The sequence below is a fragment of the Nyctibius grandis genome, chromosome 6 (genome assembly GCF_013368605.1).
Source record: "Nyctibius grandis isolate bNycGra1 chromosome 6, bNycGra1.pri, whole genome shotgun sequence".
NCBI classification, from domain to species: Eukaryota; Metazoa; Chordata; class Aves; order Nyctibiiformes; family Nyctibiidae; genus Nyctibius; species Nyctibius grandis.
The window spans coordinates 86439495-86457759 of record NC_090663.1 but is presented as its reverse complement, the minus strand read 5'-3'; the positions used below and the strand labels follow the sequence as shown (position 1 = coordinate 86457759).

Below are 18265 nucleotides of genomic sequence, written 5' to 3'. Positions count from 1 at the left end.
GTATCCTCTTACTGCCTTCCAGATTCTGCTCATCTCTTTCCTCCGTTGTCCAAACGTCTATAAAATTGTCACGTTAGTGGGGATTCATTTGTGCATGCGATATATGTCGTGTGTCATCTTTCTTAGGAGCACTGTTGTTTTGGAGTTAGCTTTGTATTAGCTTCAGTGTTCCTTGCAGGAAGCCTTCGGTTCACATGGGTGGAGCACCAAATTCTGCATGGACCTCTAATGTGGACAAGCTCAGTGATGTGACAGTGTGTAGGATTTGATTCAAAATGCTGTCGCTTGTTTTGGTTTTGAAGGAGTTAAAATAATATTTATAGTAAGCCAGGAAATTTACCTAGGCTTTTCTTGTTCTTGTTTTGGGGTGGTTGACACAAATGGATTTGGGCAAGTTTTCCTTTAATGAGTTTTATGTGGTATTATATGGTATACTATATAATATAATAGTGTGGAGGAACAGTTAATAGCGACATTAATCAATATGACATTAATAGTGTGGAGGAACAGTTGTTCCTGAGAAATTCTGAGCTGGAAAAATTGTTTTTCCTGAAATGGGATTTGCCTTGTACAGGAGGTTACAAATAACAGCTTTAAATGCTACGGAGTCTGATTTTTGTGTGCAATTGTCTGTTTGAGTAGTTAATAACCTGAAAAGTTGTCAGAGTACCTGCATTATTTAAGCACAAAGGCCATAAAGCACCGGATGTAATCTGGCATAATTCAGCAGTGATTTCAGGCCATTTTTGACACTGATATGAAATAATGTTGTTAGAATAAAGCTAGAGTGACTGGTATTTTGTTGAGAGCATTGCTACGTATCCTCCTGTTGTGTCACCCAGTTACTGTGAAGATGCTGTTGTGCAATTTGGCATCCTGGGCAAGGGAGAGAATTTCAGCATTTCACCTGCCTTAGAAAGTTTCCATGCTGAAATGTTGCTTAGCACGGATATTCCTGAGCAAACACTGCAGGCATGCACCTTACACAACACCGTGCGCCTTCCTTCCATTAGTGTTTGTGCAGATCTGTAGCTATTTTGAGAGGAAAGATGTTGGTTAGGTGGAAAGAGATTGAAGGAGGAAAAAGGATTGTGGAAAGTGAGAAAAAGAGAAGGACCTTTCCCTCTGCTGGGGAGAAGTGCCTCTGTAGTCATGCTGTCCTGACCCTTCAAAATCCTTTGAGCTGTGGGCTCCTGCCAGCACCAGACTTAACATTTTTACAGGTGTTTATTTCCTTCCATCCCTTTCTCAGCTTTCTCCTCCCCCAGTTCTGGTTTAGAATAAAGATCGGTGTAATTCTTATGCGATACAGCCTGGGACCACTTTGGCACTTTTGGAGTTTTATTTTTCCTACATGATTGGGTTTTTTTTCCAGAGGAAACATGTCTGACTGCGAACAACACTCTGCTTGTCCTCAAAGTGAGAGATTTCAAATTTTGACCTAATCTTGCAATAGGATCCGTTTGCTCTGACCAGAGCTTTCCGCATAAGTGAGGTTACAAAAGTCTGGCTGTCCTGTCCTTTTATACTGGGCAGGATCTGAGCAATCGATGGTATAATATGTTCCCACACTCAAGCAGATCCACGAGGTGAAGGAAAGCAGTGTTTAACAAAGCTGATTATTTTCTTATGATAGCTAATTGTTATTTTAGACTTATCTCGCCTCTAGCTGTGGTACTGCAAATAGATCTAAATACCATACGTGTGTTCATCCCTTGTAATGAGAGTTATCCTTCACAGATGGCTGCATGCACGAATGTTTGCGTATACTGATTGTTAATGAAAGAACTTAATGATTTTTATAGTTCCTGATTAGTATTGAAAACCTTTTTTTTCCTACACAGTGTATAACTGCCTCCCACATGCAGTCGTGTGTAGTATTTTAGCAGTGTTTCAGCTGTGCGTGAGGAAGGGGGGAGGTAGCATGAGGATTCAGAGATGGAGTCTGCTCTCAGAGCTCTATCAAGATTGTTTTATTGTAGCGTCTGAAATGAAGGCTCAGGTCAAAGCCTGCCATATTGCCAAGAGACAGAAGCCTAAAATGAGGCAGGTGAAACATTGTGAGAGTACATGAATGCCTGATTTATACATCTACTGTACATTTACATACCTAGATATGCAATCTCTGCTATTTTTATACAATTGTGAAAGATGCTGAAATGATTCCTATTTATATAGCTGTCTTGAAATTTGAAAGAGTGAGACAGAAATCCTCATCTTGCGTTGTCTAGAAGACAACAAATAAACTGGAAAAACCTGGTAGTGGAAGATGTACTTGGGCACAAGACAGGCCATCTGCTTGTTGATCTTAAGTGTTAATATATTTAATTATAGATTCTCGGTACTGTGGGACATGTTGCAGCTGTTTTGATTCTGACCGGATGGTCTTTCCTGCATCTCCTTCGTGGTTTTGGTGATACTGGGCCAGTCTGCAACATTCTAGGAGCATTGGTCGGAGAACATGGGATCTGGTAGTTCTGTAACTACCAACTACAAGTACTCCCTGACGAAGTCTGAAAATGGTGAGTGATTCTTTGAAAAGTAATCATTTCCTGTCTGCTCCTGCACATGCCGTTGGGACGTTGCAGTGGATGTGTTTCTTTTCTGAGTTACCTGGTTTTCTTGATAGTATTGAGGTGAGGTTATGTCTTTCCCGTGACAAGAAGTCCCAGCTGTCAGGCAGAAGACCAACAGGCTTGAGAAAATAACAGGTATTTAGACCAGGATTAGATTAAAATCACCCAGAAATGAAGCAGCAAAAAGCAACTCTATTAGAACTAACACCCGATGGATTAATCCATTGCTGGCTAACGCATGTGTTGTCACATGCTGACGGCGAGATAGGTGCTATCACCCTGCTGCTTCTGGTGGACTCTGTTTTTAAAGGCTGCATTAGCAGCACGGGACTGGTAAAGCAGAAGCATTAGCGAAGCCCAAATAAATCTGGTTCTGAAGAAGGTAAGATGGTGTGGCTAAGGAAAGCTGAAAAGCAAGAAGTGTGCTTTGTTTCTCATTACATCAGCGCAACGCTCTTAATCTCTGCTAATTACGTAGATGTTTCTACAGCTCTTGAAGCTGTAACGATTTATTTTTATGAAACCATCTGTATGATAGTGACAGTTTTCTGGGTGTGTGCTTAGGTCTGCTATGGAATAAAGGGAGTTTATGAGTGAGACTTTACGCTTCCCATAAGGAAGTGCAAAAAAGTAAACAGATTACTTTGTTGTTTGAATCATTCGGTCATCAGCATTGGCAACACAGCAGTATGGTGCAAACTGCAAGTGCTTTGAAAGGAGAAAGAGTGATTGTGCTTAGAAATGAAGAAAGCAGGGATTTCAGTGATGTGACTCGGCCTTTTTTTTTTTGTAATTGTTCTTTGTTGAAAAACTCCACCTTTTTTTTAAGTAAGTTAGACTTAGCTATTGCCTGTAGCACCAGAGAACCACGGACCCTCCCAAAAAGTTCTGGGCTATTTTATAATGGCTCGTCTATAACAAAGAAAGTGTAACGTAAAACTAGATACTTACTTGAAAGTCTGCATTAGATCTGATACCCCATCCACAGTTTCCCATGAGAGTAAAATCTCTCTGAATTTCTTGCATCTGGTTCTCAAAATCCTTCAGATCTGCTGCTCTGCAGACGTGGAGCTGCTTAGGACTTTCCACCCGAGTGTAACACACCAGGCGGTGTCCTGCCCCCCTCGTACAAGGCCCAGAGGCTGTTCCCTACGGGAAGTGTAGCCAGCAGAGCTCTGTTAAACCGGCTCTGCCCTTCAGTAAAGAAGGGGATGGGGAACCCCAGAGAGAGTGCAGACTCCCCCTGTAAGCTGATTTGTGAACTATACTGCTAGCATGAACAGACATATTTTGGTTTGAGTGCTGCCACTTTGGCACGCTTTCAGTAGCTTATACGGTGATGTGTGAGTGAGTTTACTGCTTGGATCCTCATAAAATGTGGATAAATCACTTTCTCTTCCTTTTTTGTTATTTTTTTCTGAACTAGTACAAACACTGCCAGATGAAACTCACCCAGGTAAGCTGGTAAATTTAGAATACCTGGCTTTTTCAGTTGCAGAGTCAGTCTCTGTAAAAGTAGCATAAATAAAACCAATGCCTTGCCCATCTGGAGCTTCAAATGCTGTGGATGGTGGTATATATGCTCACTGTGCACTTGATAATGAGTCTTTAATAATTTTTAATGTTTCACAGGATCTAGTTTTCATTAGTATATGTGGAGCCATGACTATGAATTTCTGCTCGGGATTCAGCTGAAATACATCTGACTCCTACTGCAGTAGTTGGGCACTTATCCACTGTTAGGGAAATGCAAGATATTTATAAGTGGTTTATTTTAGAGAGCGATTCTGGTTACGTGCCAGCCACATAAGTGTACAGGGAGTAAGGCAGCTAGTGTTGGGTCTGTTATAAAGGAGGCTTGAAGAGGTAGCATCAGGAGCACCAAACTGCAGAAAAAAGTCACCTTTTTTTACTTTTTCACAGCCCAGCAGATCAGTAAGCATTTTTTCAACAAGATATAAGGCTCAGGCAAAGAATATATAAGCTATTCTTGAATTAAGGCTAGCCAAGTCTTATCTTGTTGCCCGTGACTTCGCCGTGGCTCAGTTCCCCAGCTGCACGACAGCAATAGCTCTTCCCTTTTTGTGCTCTGCAGCTCCTAGTGCTGTAACGATAACATAATGTAGAAGGATTATTATTTTCAATACATAAGCCATCAGGATATCTTCTTTAGGTAAAGGTCAGTGTTTCCTGCTGAAGTACATGGAGGATGGTTTATGTTATGTAATTAATGCAAGCTAATTGAATTAACGTGATCTCTTTGTCTCTTGCCAGCAGTTAGGAGCCTTTGGGGTAGGGGATTTCCTTCTTTTTAATAACGTTTTTCCACCCCACACCCCCCATTGCTTTCCCTGTTTTGGTGAACACGGCGGTGGTCTCTCACAAACTAGATGCCCAGGGAACACAAGCTTCTGCAGTAGGGCTAACTCCGTAACTCTGTCTTCTCCATTTGATTCTGGGGCCAGCCTGTAGATAGAGCAGTCATCCCCCCCTCAGCTAAAGATGACACACAGAAGCATTGTTAGAAAATGTTTTAAATGTAGGGCTCTAGCGTAGGGCTCCAGAACTGAACAGGAAGGGACACAGCATAATCAAGAGAGATGCCAAGCAGCAGAGCTGGTTAGCAAGGTGCTGTAAAGTAACCAGGCAGTCCAAACGGGGTCAAGACCAGCTAAGGAGGATGGAAGAGTTGCTAGAGGTACATAAAGTCCTGTGGCAGAACTTGAAAAAGGAAATGGGGAACTGCACCAATGTGCTTCACTTTAAACATGCACACACCCCACCTGAAATAATCTTTTAATGAAAAACACTGGAACTGGGGCAATGCAGAGGAATGGTTGTGTTTTGAAGATCAGGGCAAATAGCCAGCATTTGGAGGGAAGAGCCTGGTGCCAGTGCTGGCTGTGGATTGAACCATCACCAGGTACCTGGAAATCCCTGGCATTTCATTCATGCAAAAGCCCAGGTATTTATTTGGCTTAAAGGAAGTTAGATGAACCCCATATTTTTAAGGCTCTGGAAGGGGACTTGGTATCTTGTTTTCCCCTAACTCCTTGCATGGCCTCAGTCAAATCTCTGGTTTCCTGAAGCCCCAGTACCTAGACCGTAAGACAGACATAAAAATGATCAAGGTAGACAGAAAGGGAGGAAATTGTCTATTAATACTGAAGAACGTGTTTGGATCTTTAGGCCCTCAAAAGTTGTTAACACTGGTGCTGAGGAGCCAGCAGCAACGGTTAGAATTGCTTCAGATGTCTCTGGTCAGGCAGGGTCAGATCAACCTCTTGCAATATGGTGAAAAGAAGTGGGTGTTTTGTTATCATTAATACTTAGACAGCAGAACACCTCTCCTGAAAAAGAAAGGTCCCTCTTCAATTTTCAGGGTCAGGAAAAGAGCGGTAGCAGGGTACCTCAGCAGCAGCCACTGGAGCTCAGCGGGTTGGTTCTGGTTTTGTCCTCTAGCTTTCAAGGCAGCCGTCTTGATCCAACGGTGGTATCGGCGCTACGTCGCTCGGCTGGAAATGCGCCGACGTTGCACCTGGAGAATCTTTCAATCCATTGAATATGCTTGTGAGCAGGATCAGATCAAGGTAAGGTGCCAAGGAAAAGAGTATGTAGGAAAATACATAGAACGGTGGTTTCTGTGCCACAGACACTGGGTGGTAACCCGGTAAGTGCTTCAGTGGGCCAAGGACTGGGTTTCCTGCCCCTTTTTAGCCTGATTTCCTGCCTGCTTATGTCTCATGAAACCCTAAGTAATGAGCCTTGAAAGAAAGCCATAAAGACCATTTAACATTGTTTTTCCTGAGTCTGAACACAATAGGCAAGCTTAGTTGGTTTGTTATACTTTAACTTTGATTAATATTCTCTTATATGGTTGCCTTGCTGTCAGGCAGGGAGAGGGAGGGCTTATAGGTGGACTTCTGTCTGTATGGCTGAAAGTAAAGCTACTTGTTTGACTTCATTACAACACATTAAAAACTAGAATTGCTAGAGTATGTTGTGTTGTACATACCAGACAACACGAGAAGGGCATAGATAATACTTCCAGAAGGAAGATCATGTTATGTTGCCACTCTGCAGAATTTCATTCCAGGGTGAATGATGATGGGCTCGCTCTCTTCTTGCAGCTTCACAACTTCTTCAGTTACCTCATGGACCACTTCACGCCAAGCAGCAGTAAAGAGAGTAAGTTTCTATGTGCCGTTTGTAGATGTGGTACCGGCAGCTCAGAAGGCTGCACCCTGTATTGGTTCGCTGCTCAGTGCTGGCCCTTCAGGATAGCAGAGGGGGCCAAGAGAGTCTAAAGAGTGATGGCATCAGGAATTTGGATAGGGAGTGAATTGTCTGGAGACTGTCAGAGCTGTGCAAGGGATGTGGGGTGACTCCTGCTCCTTAGGAACTGGGAGGGGGAATAAAAGCTCAGTATGTTTTCTAAAAGCAGTATTAGAAACCTGCCTTTTTTCAGTGATCCCTAGTAACCAGGGCTTTGCAGAGTCCATTTCTGAAGTGAGAGAATCCATCTGTAGGGAACTATGCTCTAGGGTATCTACCTTATTTATATTTAGCCTTTCACTCATAATTGGTGGGGGGAGCACTGTGAGAACCAATACAGTATCCTCCTGAATCTGCAGAGAGCATTAGATGTTATTTCTTAGTGCTGGGAAATTGCTAATGAGCTTAGCTCTGAAATCTGATGGTAATAGTCAGAATTAACTATTTACTTTGCTGACCACAACCTGCTGAAGTCCTCGCTCCTTCCTTTCAAACCACCACCCTTTTTCTCACAACTACCCCACATATTTTACAGCAAAGCTCTATTGAGGAAGGTTTTTTTTTTCAGTGTCTCTATAAAACAGGACAATAGTGTCCTCTTCCTTGAGTTGGGCTCTGAGATGTTACAGCAATAAAAAAATGTGTATTTATACAAATTTTGTGCAACACTGAGAATGTAGGTGCAAGCTTAGAAAAAATGGTGGGACGCAGGAGAGAGTTCCTTATTATATGGTTTGCTTTTGCGTGTCATTGAAAATAAGATTTCAGTTAGCCGTGGCAACCAACGTCCATCTGGCTCTACGAGAGTTGGGCAGAAACTAGCACAGCTGCCAGCACTGCCTGACGCATGGCACACTGAAACTTGTCCCCGCAGCCTTTTCCCCACCGCAAATTCTGTAGCGGTGTCAAACTAGGAGCTAGGCTCTGCTGCTGCCATTGCTCACGACCTCCAGCATGACCAAACAGCTTTTCTTTAGCAAAGTACTAGAATGGTGTATTGAGCCAACATAACTTTTTCTTGTCTCTTTCTCTTTTTTAAAAAAAAAACCAATCAAACTGACTGATCTGCCATCCAGGGGATTTCATCAGCCGCATGCTCGTAAGTGGGGAAAGCGTCAAAGACGCAGAGCTGGAAAAATACTGTGACTATGAATCCATGGAGGTGCCGGACTCCTACACCGGACCACGTCTCTCTTTCCCGCTCCTTCCTGACCATGCGACTGCCTTGCTGGAAGCTTTCAAACAGAAACAAGTAAGGATCCCAAAAGGAACCACGCTTTCCCCTTCTCTACGCAGGGGTGTAGGATAGATAATTTGTTTTTAGCCTTCCTAACAGGCTAAGCTGACTGGAGTATAACGAGCTGGCAGGCTGTTAAGCAAAGGGGGATGGAAATGATATGGTATTTCCCCCTGCCACAGGAACTTTTTTCCTTTCTGAAAATGCAGTTCTGACCGAACTGAAAACGTTTCATAGCTGTGTGCCACTATTAGCCTGAATTTCATTTTAAGAAGAAAAAACCCTACAACAGTCCATGTTGAAACATTCTGTCATTTTTTGTTGCAATTCCTCAATTTGTAAAAAAGTACAGGATGGCCCAGATGGAAACAGCTGATTAAAATTATGTTTTGTGCCATAAAACTTTGGCTCGTATTTAATATGTAGAATGTTTTTTTTTGATGAGGAAGTCCAGTGCCAATTCAGCAGCACTGACAAGTCCTCACGCAATTGCAGTGTTCTGCTGCCATCTCTCAGTCAAGGTGCGGAACTGCAAAATAGGCCAAAACATCCCTTCTCCAAACAAAACTTCTGAAAAAGACTTCTAAAAACTTCTAAAAACTTTTCTAAAAACTTTTTTAGAAAAGACTTCTAAAACAAAGGTCTCTAGTGTCTTGACTAGTATTAAATGCCTACACTCTGGCTTTGAGCAAACATATTTCTGCAGGATGCACTGCAGCTCAGGGCCTGGCTTAATGTGGAGAAGGTTAAGAAAGATCTAGAGGAACAGCTTCTTACCTGTGATACTGGGCTGGAGTTTCTGCTGCTCTAGGAGGTGCTGTTGCCTAGCGGATACAGCCTTGACCACAGGGTGCTAGGGCTTTGGAGTTCTCTTGCCAGCCCTGGCAGCACTGAGGCTGGGCTGCTCTGGGCGAGTCTCTTCCGTCCTGCTGTTGTCCAGTATTTGCCTGGTCTTGTTTCTAAGCCCGTAGGTCAGCACTGAGTGTTGTCCCAGTGAGTTTCTGCTATCCAGGCTATTGTGGTGGGTCCTTGGGGCCTTTGCAGACACGAGCTGCATTGCTGCTCAGAAGTCACTGATTTCCTGCTTTAATCCCTTCACTTTCTCCTAGTAGCAGCTTCACGCTCGCTATGTCTTAAACCTTCTGCATGAGACCAGGAAGCACCTCAAGCAGCTGCCAAACATCAGTCACGTCTCCACCTGCTATAGCGAGGAGGTCACCGTGTGCGGTACGTCTGGGAGGGAGCAAGTCTGCATCATGGCCCTATTTCTGCTTGGTCTGGAACAGGATGGGGGTGTCGAGGGAAGGCGGTTTGTCTATTTGTAGTCTGCTTTTGGCTTCCATGAGAGATTTTGGGATACATCATTAACAAACCCTGCCCCTAGATGGTGGCATTCAGCTTGGCATAGCCTGCTGTAGCAGTGGTGCTGTCACAGCGATTGTAAAAATGCAAGGAAAGGAGGTATGAATGGAAAAGATCAAGATATACATTTGTCTAAGGGAAGATGAAGGCTGATAATGATGGCCTGTAGCTCTTATAATTGTTATACATTACGGCAAAGATTTAAAGAATTTTTCATCTGGATTAAAATTTGGTTTTGATTTGTCACCCCAAACTTGGAATGCTTTTACTAAACCACAGAAACCGCACCCAGTCGAGGACTGGCCTCGAAACTGAGTCACTTTCTGTCCTGTTCTGTGGCCTGGGATTATTTAAACAACAAAGTCCTGTACCTGTTTTGGCTGAGTCTTCATTAGCAGCAGAGTACACATTCAGATCCAGAATATTAACACATCTTTGCTCCCATCAAGTAAACTTGAAAGAGACAAAGCTTTTCACCATTATTTTCCCACCCTTGGAGTAATATTTAAACTTTGAGATATTTCTAAAAATATGTACTTAGCACAGAGTTTTGGGTGCAGTCACCTTCTGGAAAACAAACCTCTCTCTCCAATATCATGTTAAACGAGAATTTAGTTTGGTTATTAGTTTGTATGCAAAGCTTTCTGCCATGTAGTGATCAAAGTCAAACAGTTTCTTCTGCCATGTTGTGTCGTTGTAAGAGCTAAATGAACAAAGCTTCTGAATCAGAGTCTTCAGAAGCTGGTGTAGTTTTTTTGCTGTCCTTCTCAGGCTTCAGCTCAAGCCTTTACATCATGTCCTTTTCCTTCAGGCACATTGCCTCAGTGTAAGGAAACCTGTACCTTGAACTTCCCAAAATATTTCAGTGGTCATTAATTTATAGAGGAGACACTTCATAGCAAGTTATTTATTGCTGTTTTTTTAAAGTTAAACATACAGTGACATGTCTTTTTGTGCCTGTTAGGAGACTTGCACGGGCAGCTGGATGACTTGTTCTTCATATTTTATAAGGTAGGCACTGTATTTGGAGAGGGGGCTGGCCAGGTGTTGTGAGAGGTATCACATGGGTCATGCTGAGAAGCGCTTGCAAAATTGGGCCCCTCACATGTAATCCTCCAAGTCAATTTGATCGGTTTTAAATGGCTTCACAAAGCAGCAGCTTATTTCCTTGCTGACTTGGAAATCTGATATACGTTTGGGAATTGCCAATGGACATTTTTGTAAGTGCTGAATACCAGTGGCAGCCCTTCCTGACTGCCAGCTTTCACTTCTCAGTGCATTTGCCACTGGGAGCCTACCGGATAAAAATAAGAGTCAGGATCTGTTGTATAAGGTAACCTGGGACAGGAGTAAGAGAATGTGGAGCTGGGGGGTGAGGTATATGTAGATCATGGGAAGGGCTCTCTTGTAACATCCGCCTGTTCCTTGCTTTTACAGAATGGCCTTCCTTCCCCTTCCAAGTCCTACGTGTTCAATGGGGACTTTGTAGACAGAGGCAAACAGTCCCTTGAAATCCTCCTCATCCTCTTTACCTTCCTCTTGATCTATCCAAAGGAGGTTCATCTCAACCGCGGGAACCACGAGGACCACATGGTCAACTTACGGTATGGGTTTCTGTGCAGGGCTGATCGTGATGTCAAGGGTGTCGCTGTGAAATCCCACTGAACTTCCTTTCTTCTGTTCCTTTAGCTACGGTTTCACCAAGGAAGTAATGCAGAAATACAAGGTAGGTATATGTTTGTGTCTGCTTTACCGTGTGAGATGTGGACTTTGAAGGCTTGATGCTTCATCTTTTCCCTTCTGACCTGTCCTCCTAGGGGCACGGAAAGAAAATCTTGAAGATGATTCAGAATGTCTTCTGCTGGCTGCCCCTGGCCACCCTGATTGATCAGAAAGTCCTCATTGTACACGGGGGCATCTCTGACACCACTGACCTGGAGGTGCTTGAGAAAATTCAAAGGAACAAAGTAGGTTTTATTTCCTAGATATTGCGAGACAAGTGTTGCTGATTTGCGGTGAGGAGCTTATTTCTACATGTCAACTTGGCTGTTGACGAGACAAATCCAAAGGATGGTCTCCTAGACAAACTGTGTTTAGGTACAGGCTTGGAGTGGATTGCTTTGGTTTAAGTGTGTGTGCAGGTGGTGTGAAGGGAAGAAGTATTCTTGGCTTCTGGAACATGTAAGGATCATAGCCAGGGAAGTGGTGGGTAATGGCATGGGTAAATAGATGTGCTGGTGCTGACTGTAAAGACGAAACTTTGCCCCACAGTTTCTTAGCTTGTTTTTTCCCCTAGATTTCCAGGAGGAGTTTGATAAGTCATTTAACTTGTCTCTGCCTCACTTTCTAGCTGAGAAATACTACTTCGCTTCTCCAAATGTAATGACAGGCACTTGCATTAGCCTTTAGTCCTTCCTGCATTCTGCCACCTAGTTCCCATTGCAGATTAAATCCATGTACTCTACCTTCTGTGAAATGTCTGAGCAGCATAAAGTCAATGAAGAGGAGATAGATCTGTAGTCAGGATGGATGTGGGGCCTCAGCTGTAAGCCAAGAATGGCACATCTGAGATGATGGCATTAGTAATCTCCCGCAATTAATCAGCATTTGATGGCAGCAAAGGAGATCAAGGCTTGGAGGTTTGGGTCACTTGACAGTCTGCCAATGGAAGCTGTTAGAGCTGGAGATGTAGGTTTCCAAGCGGTGTGACCACCTCTTTTCTCTCTGACCACCTCTCTTTTCTCTCTTACCTCTTTCAGTTTATTTCTGTATTAAGAAGGAAGAAAAGAAAGCGGTCGAAAAGAAAAGCGGAAATACAGGAAATAGACAGTGAGAGTGACGTAGAGGCTGACCCAGCAGAGAACGAGGACACCCCCAGTCTACCTCCACAGCCCCGGCCATCCCAGGCTCCCAGCATGGCCAACAAGCTGGAGTTCTCCAAGTGGGTCCGGCAGACGGTGCAGGAGCAGATTGAGTGGTGCCGTCGGCTGGTGGACATCAGTGAGTCGGAGGAGGAGGAGCCCACCTATTACAGCATGATCTCCTTCACGGATTTGGATGGGCTGTGCTGGACTAGCCAGGAGGAGCGGAAGCAGGTGGGTAGTCTAAGCAGGGTGGGCTGTGGGTGTCTCCTGCAGGTTTGTTCTGAGGAATCTCAGCACAAAGTATGTGGGTCAGTGCACAGACCTCTCTGCAGAGAGATTTTTGCTACGCTGCAAATGGATTGCTGGGCAGGTCAGAGCCTGGGAACTTGGTTTCCTGTTTGTGTTAGACCAGTCTGTTTGTAAGCCCCTTCTGTGTGCTCTGAAACCAGAGTTACTTACTTCACGTTACATATGACACCCCGGCATTGCACGCACACCTTATCAGCACGAAGCTGTATATTGAGGTCAGGGTTAAAGAGATTAAACTTTAATCCAAATAGTGGTTACTCAGTCAGCATGCTCTTACATTACTGGAGGCTGCGGAATGTTCTGTATACAGAGCAAAGGAGTTTAATACTAAGCCTGCTCATGGCCTCAGGATCTCCTGGGTGTTCTTGCCCTGGGACCTGTGTTTTGGGATGGAGGAGGACAGGCAAGGCTCTTTGAAATCTTAGCGGCAGCAAAGGGAAAGCTTGTATCAGGCCTGATTTATGGACACCCCTCTTACCCCAGGCACTTTGGGTGTGCCTGTAGCTCCAGGCCAACAACATTGTCACCTCTGTGGTGGACCAGGTCTGTGACAGCCCAGGAGCAGTATGGTGGTTCAGCTCCGATGCAGGAAACATCTCTGTTTCCCTGCCCTATAGTAACAGCAGCAGTCCAGGAATGGATTCAGAGATAGAGCTGTATTTGCTTAGTAAACTTTGATGGGTGGTATCTGCTGGGTACGCTTTATTCAGTGAACTTTTCCAATCCTTTCAGATTTTAGACATTCTCTGGAGTGACCCCATGCCTCAGGAGGGCTGCACAGAAAATACGGTGCGAGGTGGTGGCTGCTACTTTGGGCCTGATGTGACGGCGACGATCCTTGAGAAGTACAACCTGCAATTCCTCATCCGCTCCCATGAGTGCAAGCCAGAGGGCTACGAGTTCTGTCACAACCGGAAGGTTGGTGATGGGGATGGCATGAAGGATACTTGGGTTTCCATCCTGCTAGGGTGGAGTTTCTGTGGTGGCTTGTCTCTGCTCTGCATTTCTTCCAATGGGGCTTTGTTAAGTACATACAAAATCTTTGAACAGCCTTACTGGGAGTTACTAAAGTATGTTCCCAGCTGAGGTCTTAGGTCAGGACAGTGTGGAGCCACCTACTCTGTTGGGGGCATCTGTTGTGCAGGCAAAGCATGTCCTTGTACGTGGTAGCTGAGAAAAGGTCTGAACCCCTTTGTGCCACTGCCCCCACTTAATGCAGCTGTTTCTAAAAATGATGTACAAAAGGGTGTTACCAAGCTGCTGCAGTGAAGTTTTGCTCTCAGGAGATGCAGTGTCACTTCAGTGACTTCAACAGGGGCACTTTTGACACTGCTCGCTGCAGTGGAGCGTGGAAATCTGTCAGGAGAGTACGGTGACATTGCAGAAGCCCAGAGTGTGGCCAGATCCACATGAGACCAGTGCCCGCCTCGAGGAACTCACGCCCGTAAGGCTTCCAGGCCAGCTGCCACCTTGCTCTTCCTTTTCCACATAAAACATGGTGCTTTCATAGTCTGTTGACTCCAGATGGGATCGGTTGGGTTGTTCTCACCGATACATGTGTATATAACAGAGAATGTCTGTACTGACTGTAAATGCCTCTCTTTTTTGGGCGTTAGGTGCTGACCATATTTTCAGCCTCAAACTACTATGAAATTGGCAGCAACAGGGGAGCCTACGTGAAGCTGGGACCGGACCTCGTCCCCCATTTTGTTCAGTACCAAGCGAACAAGACGGCCCTTACTCTCACCATGACCCAAAGGCAAGGCTTTCTGGTTGCTCTGTATTCACCAAGTCAATTCCAAAAGGGAAAAATTTGGGAGCTTTGAGAAAGTTTGACTCTGGATCACAAACTGATGCGGGGATTCACTGCATCAGCTGCGGGGAACCGTGCTCCAGGCATGCAGTGCCTTGTCCTGAGCACCGAGATGCAGCTGTAGCTGTGCAGAGCAGTTGTGCAAGGGTCTGGGCAATCCACGGACAGGCGAGAGGACTGGGAAGGTGCAGCTTCTCTTCCGCTTTGTGGAAAGTCCTTAATGTGCTTCTTTCTTTTGTGCATCCTCCAGAATCAGCAGAGTAGAGGAGTCAGCCTTCCGAGCCTTGCGGGAAAAGCTCTTTGCTCACACCTCAGCCCTCATCAGCGCATTCAAGGCCTATGATAAGGACAATACAGGTAAATCTAAGCCGAGGGAAACCCACGTTAATTCCTTGGTAGAACGGGGTTGAAGCAGCTGAGTTGAGTATGTGGCTGGTTGGGACGCTCCGCACTGGTAGTTGTCAGCGACTGTCACAGCGGGAGGCTGTGTCAGACCTTGCCAGAGCATTGGTCCCATTTGCTGTTATTCAGTGTCTCTGTTGGGAACCTGTTAATACCTCAGGGTGGCATTCTAATGAGGGGTGCCAGAGAAGGAAGAGGTGATCAGCCTGATGTGTAGCAACTTAGGCTTGGTGCTAGGAGATCCCTTTGGAACAGGAGTATTGATGAAGCATTGGAAAAGATGACCTGGAGCATGTCTGTCATGTGTCACTTGGGAAGGGCTGGGTGGTCTCTAGAGCCCCTTTGACCCTGGAGTCTAAAATCACTGGGAAGAGGAAAGCGAGGAATGTCCTCCTGGCAGCTGCCTCTGTCAGAGCCTTAAGGAAGGAGCTGAGAGTTCATAATTCTCTGGCTGCCAGGAGTGCTCTGATGGCGCAGCGACCGAGACGAGTTGCTGAGCTCTGTCCATTTGTGCACCAGGGGAGAAAAGGGACACAGCGGCTGGCAGAACTGCTTTCTTGTGGGTAGAGCTGCTTTCTTGCTTTCTTCTCTGGCAGCAACATTGTTCACAAAAGTCCAGTTCAGCTGTTACAGCAGCTGCTACACCAGGGGCTTTTCCATGTTCCTGGGTCACCGAGGAAGTGCTAGCGCAGTTGTGTAGGTTGTTCAGATGTTTGCAGCCCCGTGGCCCGATTTGATGCAATGACCAAAAGCTTGCTGAGGGTGAGGAGGGAGCAGCAAGTGCACTTGTGCCTGCAGTGGCTGATGTCTGTACGGCTACATGGGGTTTTTTCCTGTACCGAAGTGCTCAAGTGTGCCATGGAGAAATGATGCTGTTGCTGTCAGCAGCAGGGTAGACTGGTGTGTGTACTGCTCTAGGCTTTCTATTTTGCCTTCGTGTGCTTTCAGCTGCCCGTCTCTCAGAGGTCTCCGTGGCTCTCCCTTTTCCTTACAGGAAGGATCACGCTGAGCAACTGGGCGACGGCAGTGGAGTCAGTCTTGCACCTGGGACTGCCCTGGCGAACGCTGAGACCGCAGCTCGTGCGCAGCATGGTGGACGGCATGCTGGAGTACAAGTCCTGGCTCGATGACTTGGCCGTAGAGCAGCGGAGCCAAGAGGTAAGGACTCACCCCCTTCCATCAAGGTTTGATGCAAAGCAGCTCACAAGATGCCCAGCATGTGGAGCCAAGTATGGTACAAAAGGACAGTGGATGGTTCTGGTTCCTGTAAAATCCACAACCACACCAAAGTCCATGGAAAAGCTTGCAGGAATTCAAGTAGTCCAGAGGCGTTTGGTCCGTTGTAGAAACAGATGATACATGTGCAATCAAAACCTAGAGGTAGTTGTGGATGCAGGCTTTTAAGTAGGAAAACTATATTCCATTCTCTGAGTCATAGTTCCTTAATTACACCCAGCAAAACTAACTCTGCAATGGTTAAAAAACATAGTCCAAGTCACAGTTTTCTCTGTCAGCCCGGAACAGCTGTTTGGAAGCAATAGGTTGTTGATGTGCTCTAATGTGGAGTTGCACAGAGGGTGCAGTCATCACAAACCTGTTTCGTAAGTCCCACACGATGCAAAGTGCATTGCTGGCAAACCCTTGAGAGCAGTAAACATTTGTATTTACGGGAAGGTCTGTAGTAACTGCTCAGAGAAAGCAGCGAGCTGTCAGAAGGGTAGAAGGAGTGTGACCATGTTGTCTTTCAGCACATCCAGTCGAGCTTGCTGGAAGTCATTTATCGAAACAGATCCAACTTGGAGACCATATTCAGGATCATAGACAGAGATCATTCAGGTAAGCAGGGGTGCAGGGGGTGCTGCTCACTGCATTGTATTCCATTCTGCTTTTGGGCTCCCTTTAGTATGTACACAGGCATTTTTATTTCATAGTTTAAGGCTTGGGTCTTTCTCCTCCCTCAATTGTCTCAAGAGCTTCTGAAATGTCATTGCACATTTCCACAAACATGACATGTTTTGAAGGACTGTGGGCAGTCCAGGTAGAGAACTAATAATTATTTGTTCTGGAGGAGTTCAGCAGAACAAAAACAGCAACGTCAGTAATGCAGCGTACTCGTGATCTTGAGTTTCCTGCTTTCAAGCAGTCATCTCTGCCAAATCACTTCAGGAAAGAGAAAATACAACAGTCTTTGCCTTCTTTTGTTCTCCCAAATTGTATTAAGTCTCTTTACTGCTTTAAGTTGTATTTTAGCCAGTGTTCTGCACACTAGGAAATTTAGTTGCAGCACGAGATTATGAGTGATTTCTCTCCTTCCTTTAGGGTACGCAGGCAGCAGGGGTGGGATGAGAGATCAAACCTGAGCAGGGGTCTCTCCTTGCACGCTGAGCAGCAGTGCGTGTGGTGACCTTGCGCTGAGGTGGCTGTGTCTTCCTTCTGCACAGGTCTCATCTCATTTGAGGAATTCCACCAAACCTGGAAGCTGTTCAGCGCCCACATGAACATCGAACTCACGGATGACGGCATCAACGACCTAGTTCGCAGCATCGATTTCAATAAGGATGGAAACATCGACTTCAACGAGTTCCTAGAAGCCTTCCGCCTTGTCAAACAGACCCAGTAGTGAGAACCTGGTGAGGGTTGCCATGTCCAATGCCTTGACTGTCTGCCAAGCCAGGGGATCTGCTTCCTACCTAAGCGCAGAGCGTGCCTGCAGATGTGAAGCAGGGAAAGGGAAGGCTCGGACCTGTAGCACTTATTGGTTGAGAACAGTGACCGCCGTAGCAGACAGCTGTGATCCACTTGGGGAAGGTAACGGGTAAAATAGATAAGCTGCACTTCAGTTCTGACCATGTTTAAAAAGGAGCTGTGTTTTATGTAGAAATTCCTGCTCAAAGGGAAGATACAACTTAGTTGATCTTGTCAACGCGTGTGATGAAATGTTACGGGTCTATTCCAGTGTAGTAAAATGGAAGTAAAGGTATTTCTTGCAGGCAGTGTTTTAACCTGGTAGCAGCTGCTAGAGCACAGCTTTCCTTTTAATAAACAGTTTTTTCTAGATTGCTGGTTCATGCCTTCTCTAGTTTGTCAACTCTGTTAGCAGCAGTGCTGTTGCAGTGATAATAGCTACCTTGCCTCTGTTGTTCCTTTGCTAAGTTTGAAGCTACTGAATATGTACATCTTTGAAATTTTATGGAAATCTTTATTTTTTTTTTGTGGCTAATGAACAAAACGATTGTCTCTACCCTGTTTGAGTTGTTTCTGCTATTTCTCCAATGCATGTAGTAGCCACCTGCTCTGCAGTACTTGGCACCAGGCAGGATCTAAGGGAAGTGACCTTTTATTTTAGGTTGGGGACTAAGGCTGCTAAGCAGCTCTGTGGCACCAGGGTTGACAGCCTGTTACCTGCAGTGCCTGGAGGAGAGCAAAG

The 18265-nt window shown here is 45.3% G+C and overlaps 1 protein-coding gene across 1 annotated transcript; it reads left to right on the top strand.

The window, feature by feature from the left end:
- Positions 1-2457: 2457 nt before the first annotated feature.
- Positions 2458-17810, top strand: PPEF2 (protein phosphatase with EF-hand domain 2). The gene is made up of 16 exons (XM_068403291.1): positions 2458-2522; positions 6039-6166; positions 6707-6764; positions 7928-8103; positions 9201-9315; positions 10415-10461; positions 10888-11054; positions 11140-11176; positions 11268-11417; positions 12210-12545; positions 13356-13541; positions 14240-14382; positions 14687-14793; positions 15833-15996; positions 16587-16674; positions 17280-17810. The coding sequence occupies exons 1-16, from the start codon at positions 2462-2464 to the stop codon at positions 17456-17458; spliced, it is 2142 nt and encodes a 713-aa protein (XP_068259392.1). The 5' UTR covers positions 2458-2461; the 3' UTR covers positions 17459-17810.
- The last annotated feature ends 455 nt before the right edge of the window (positions 17811-18265 follow it).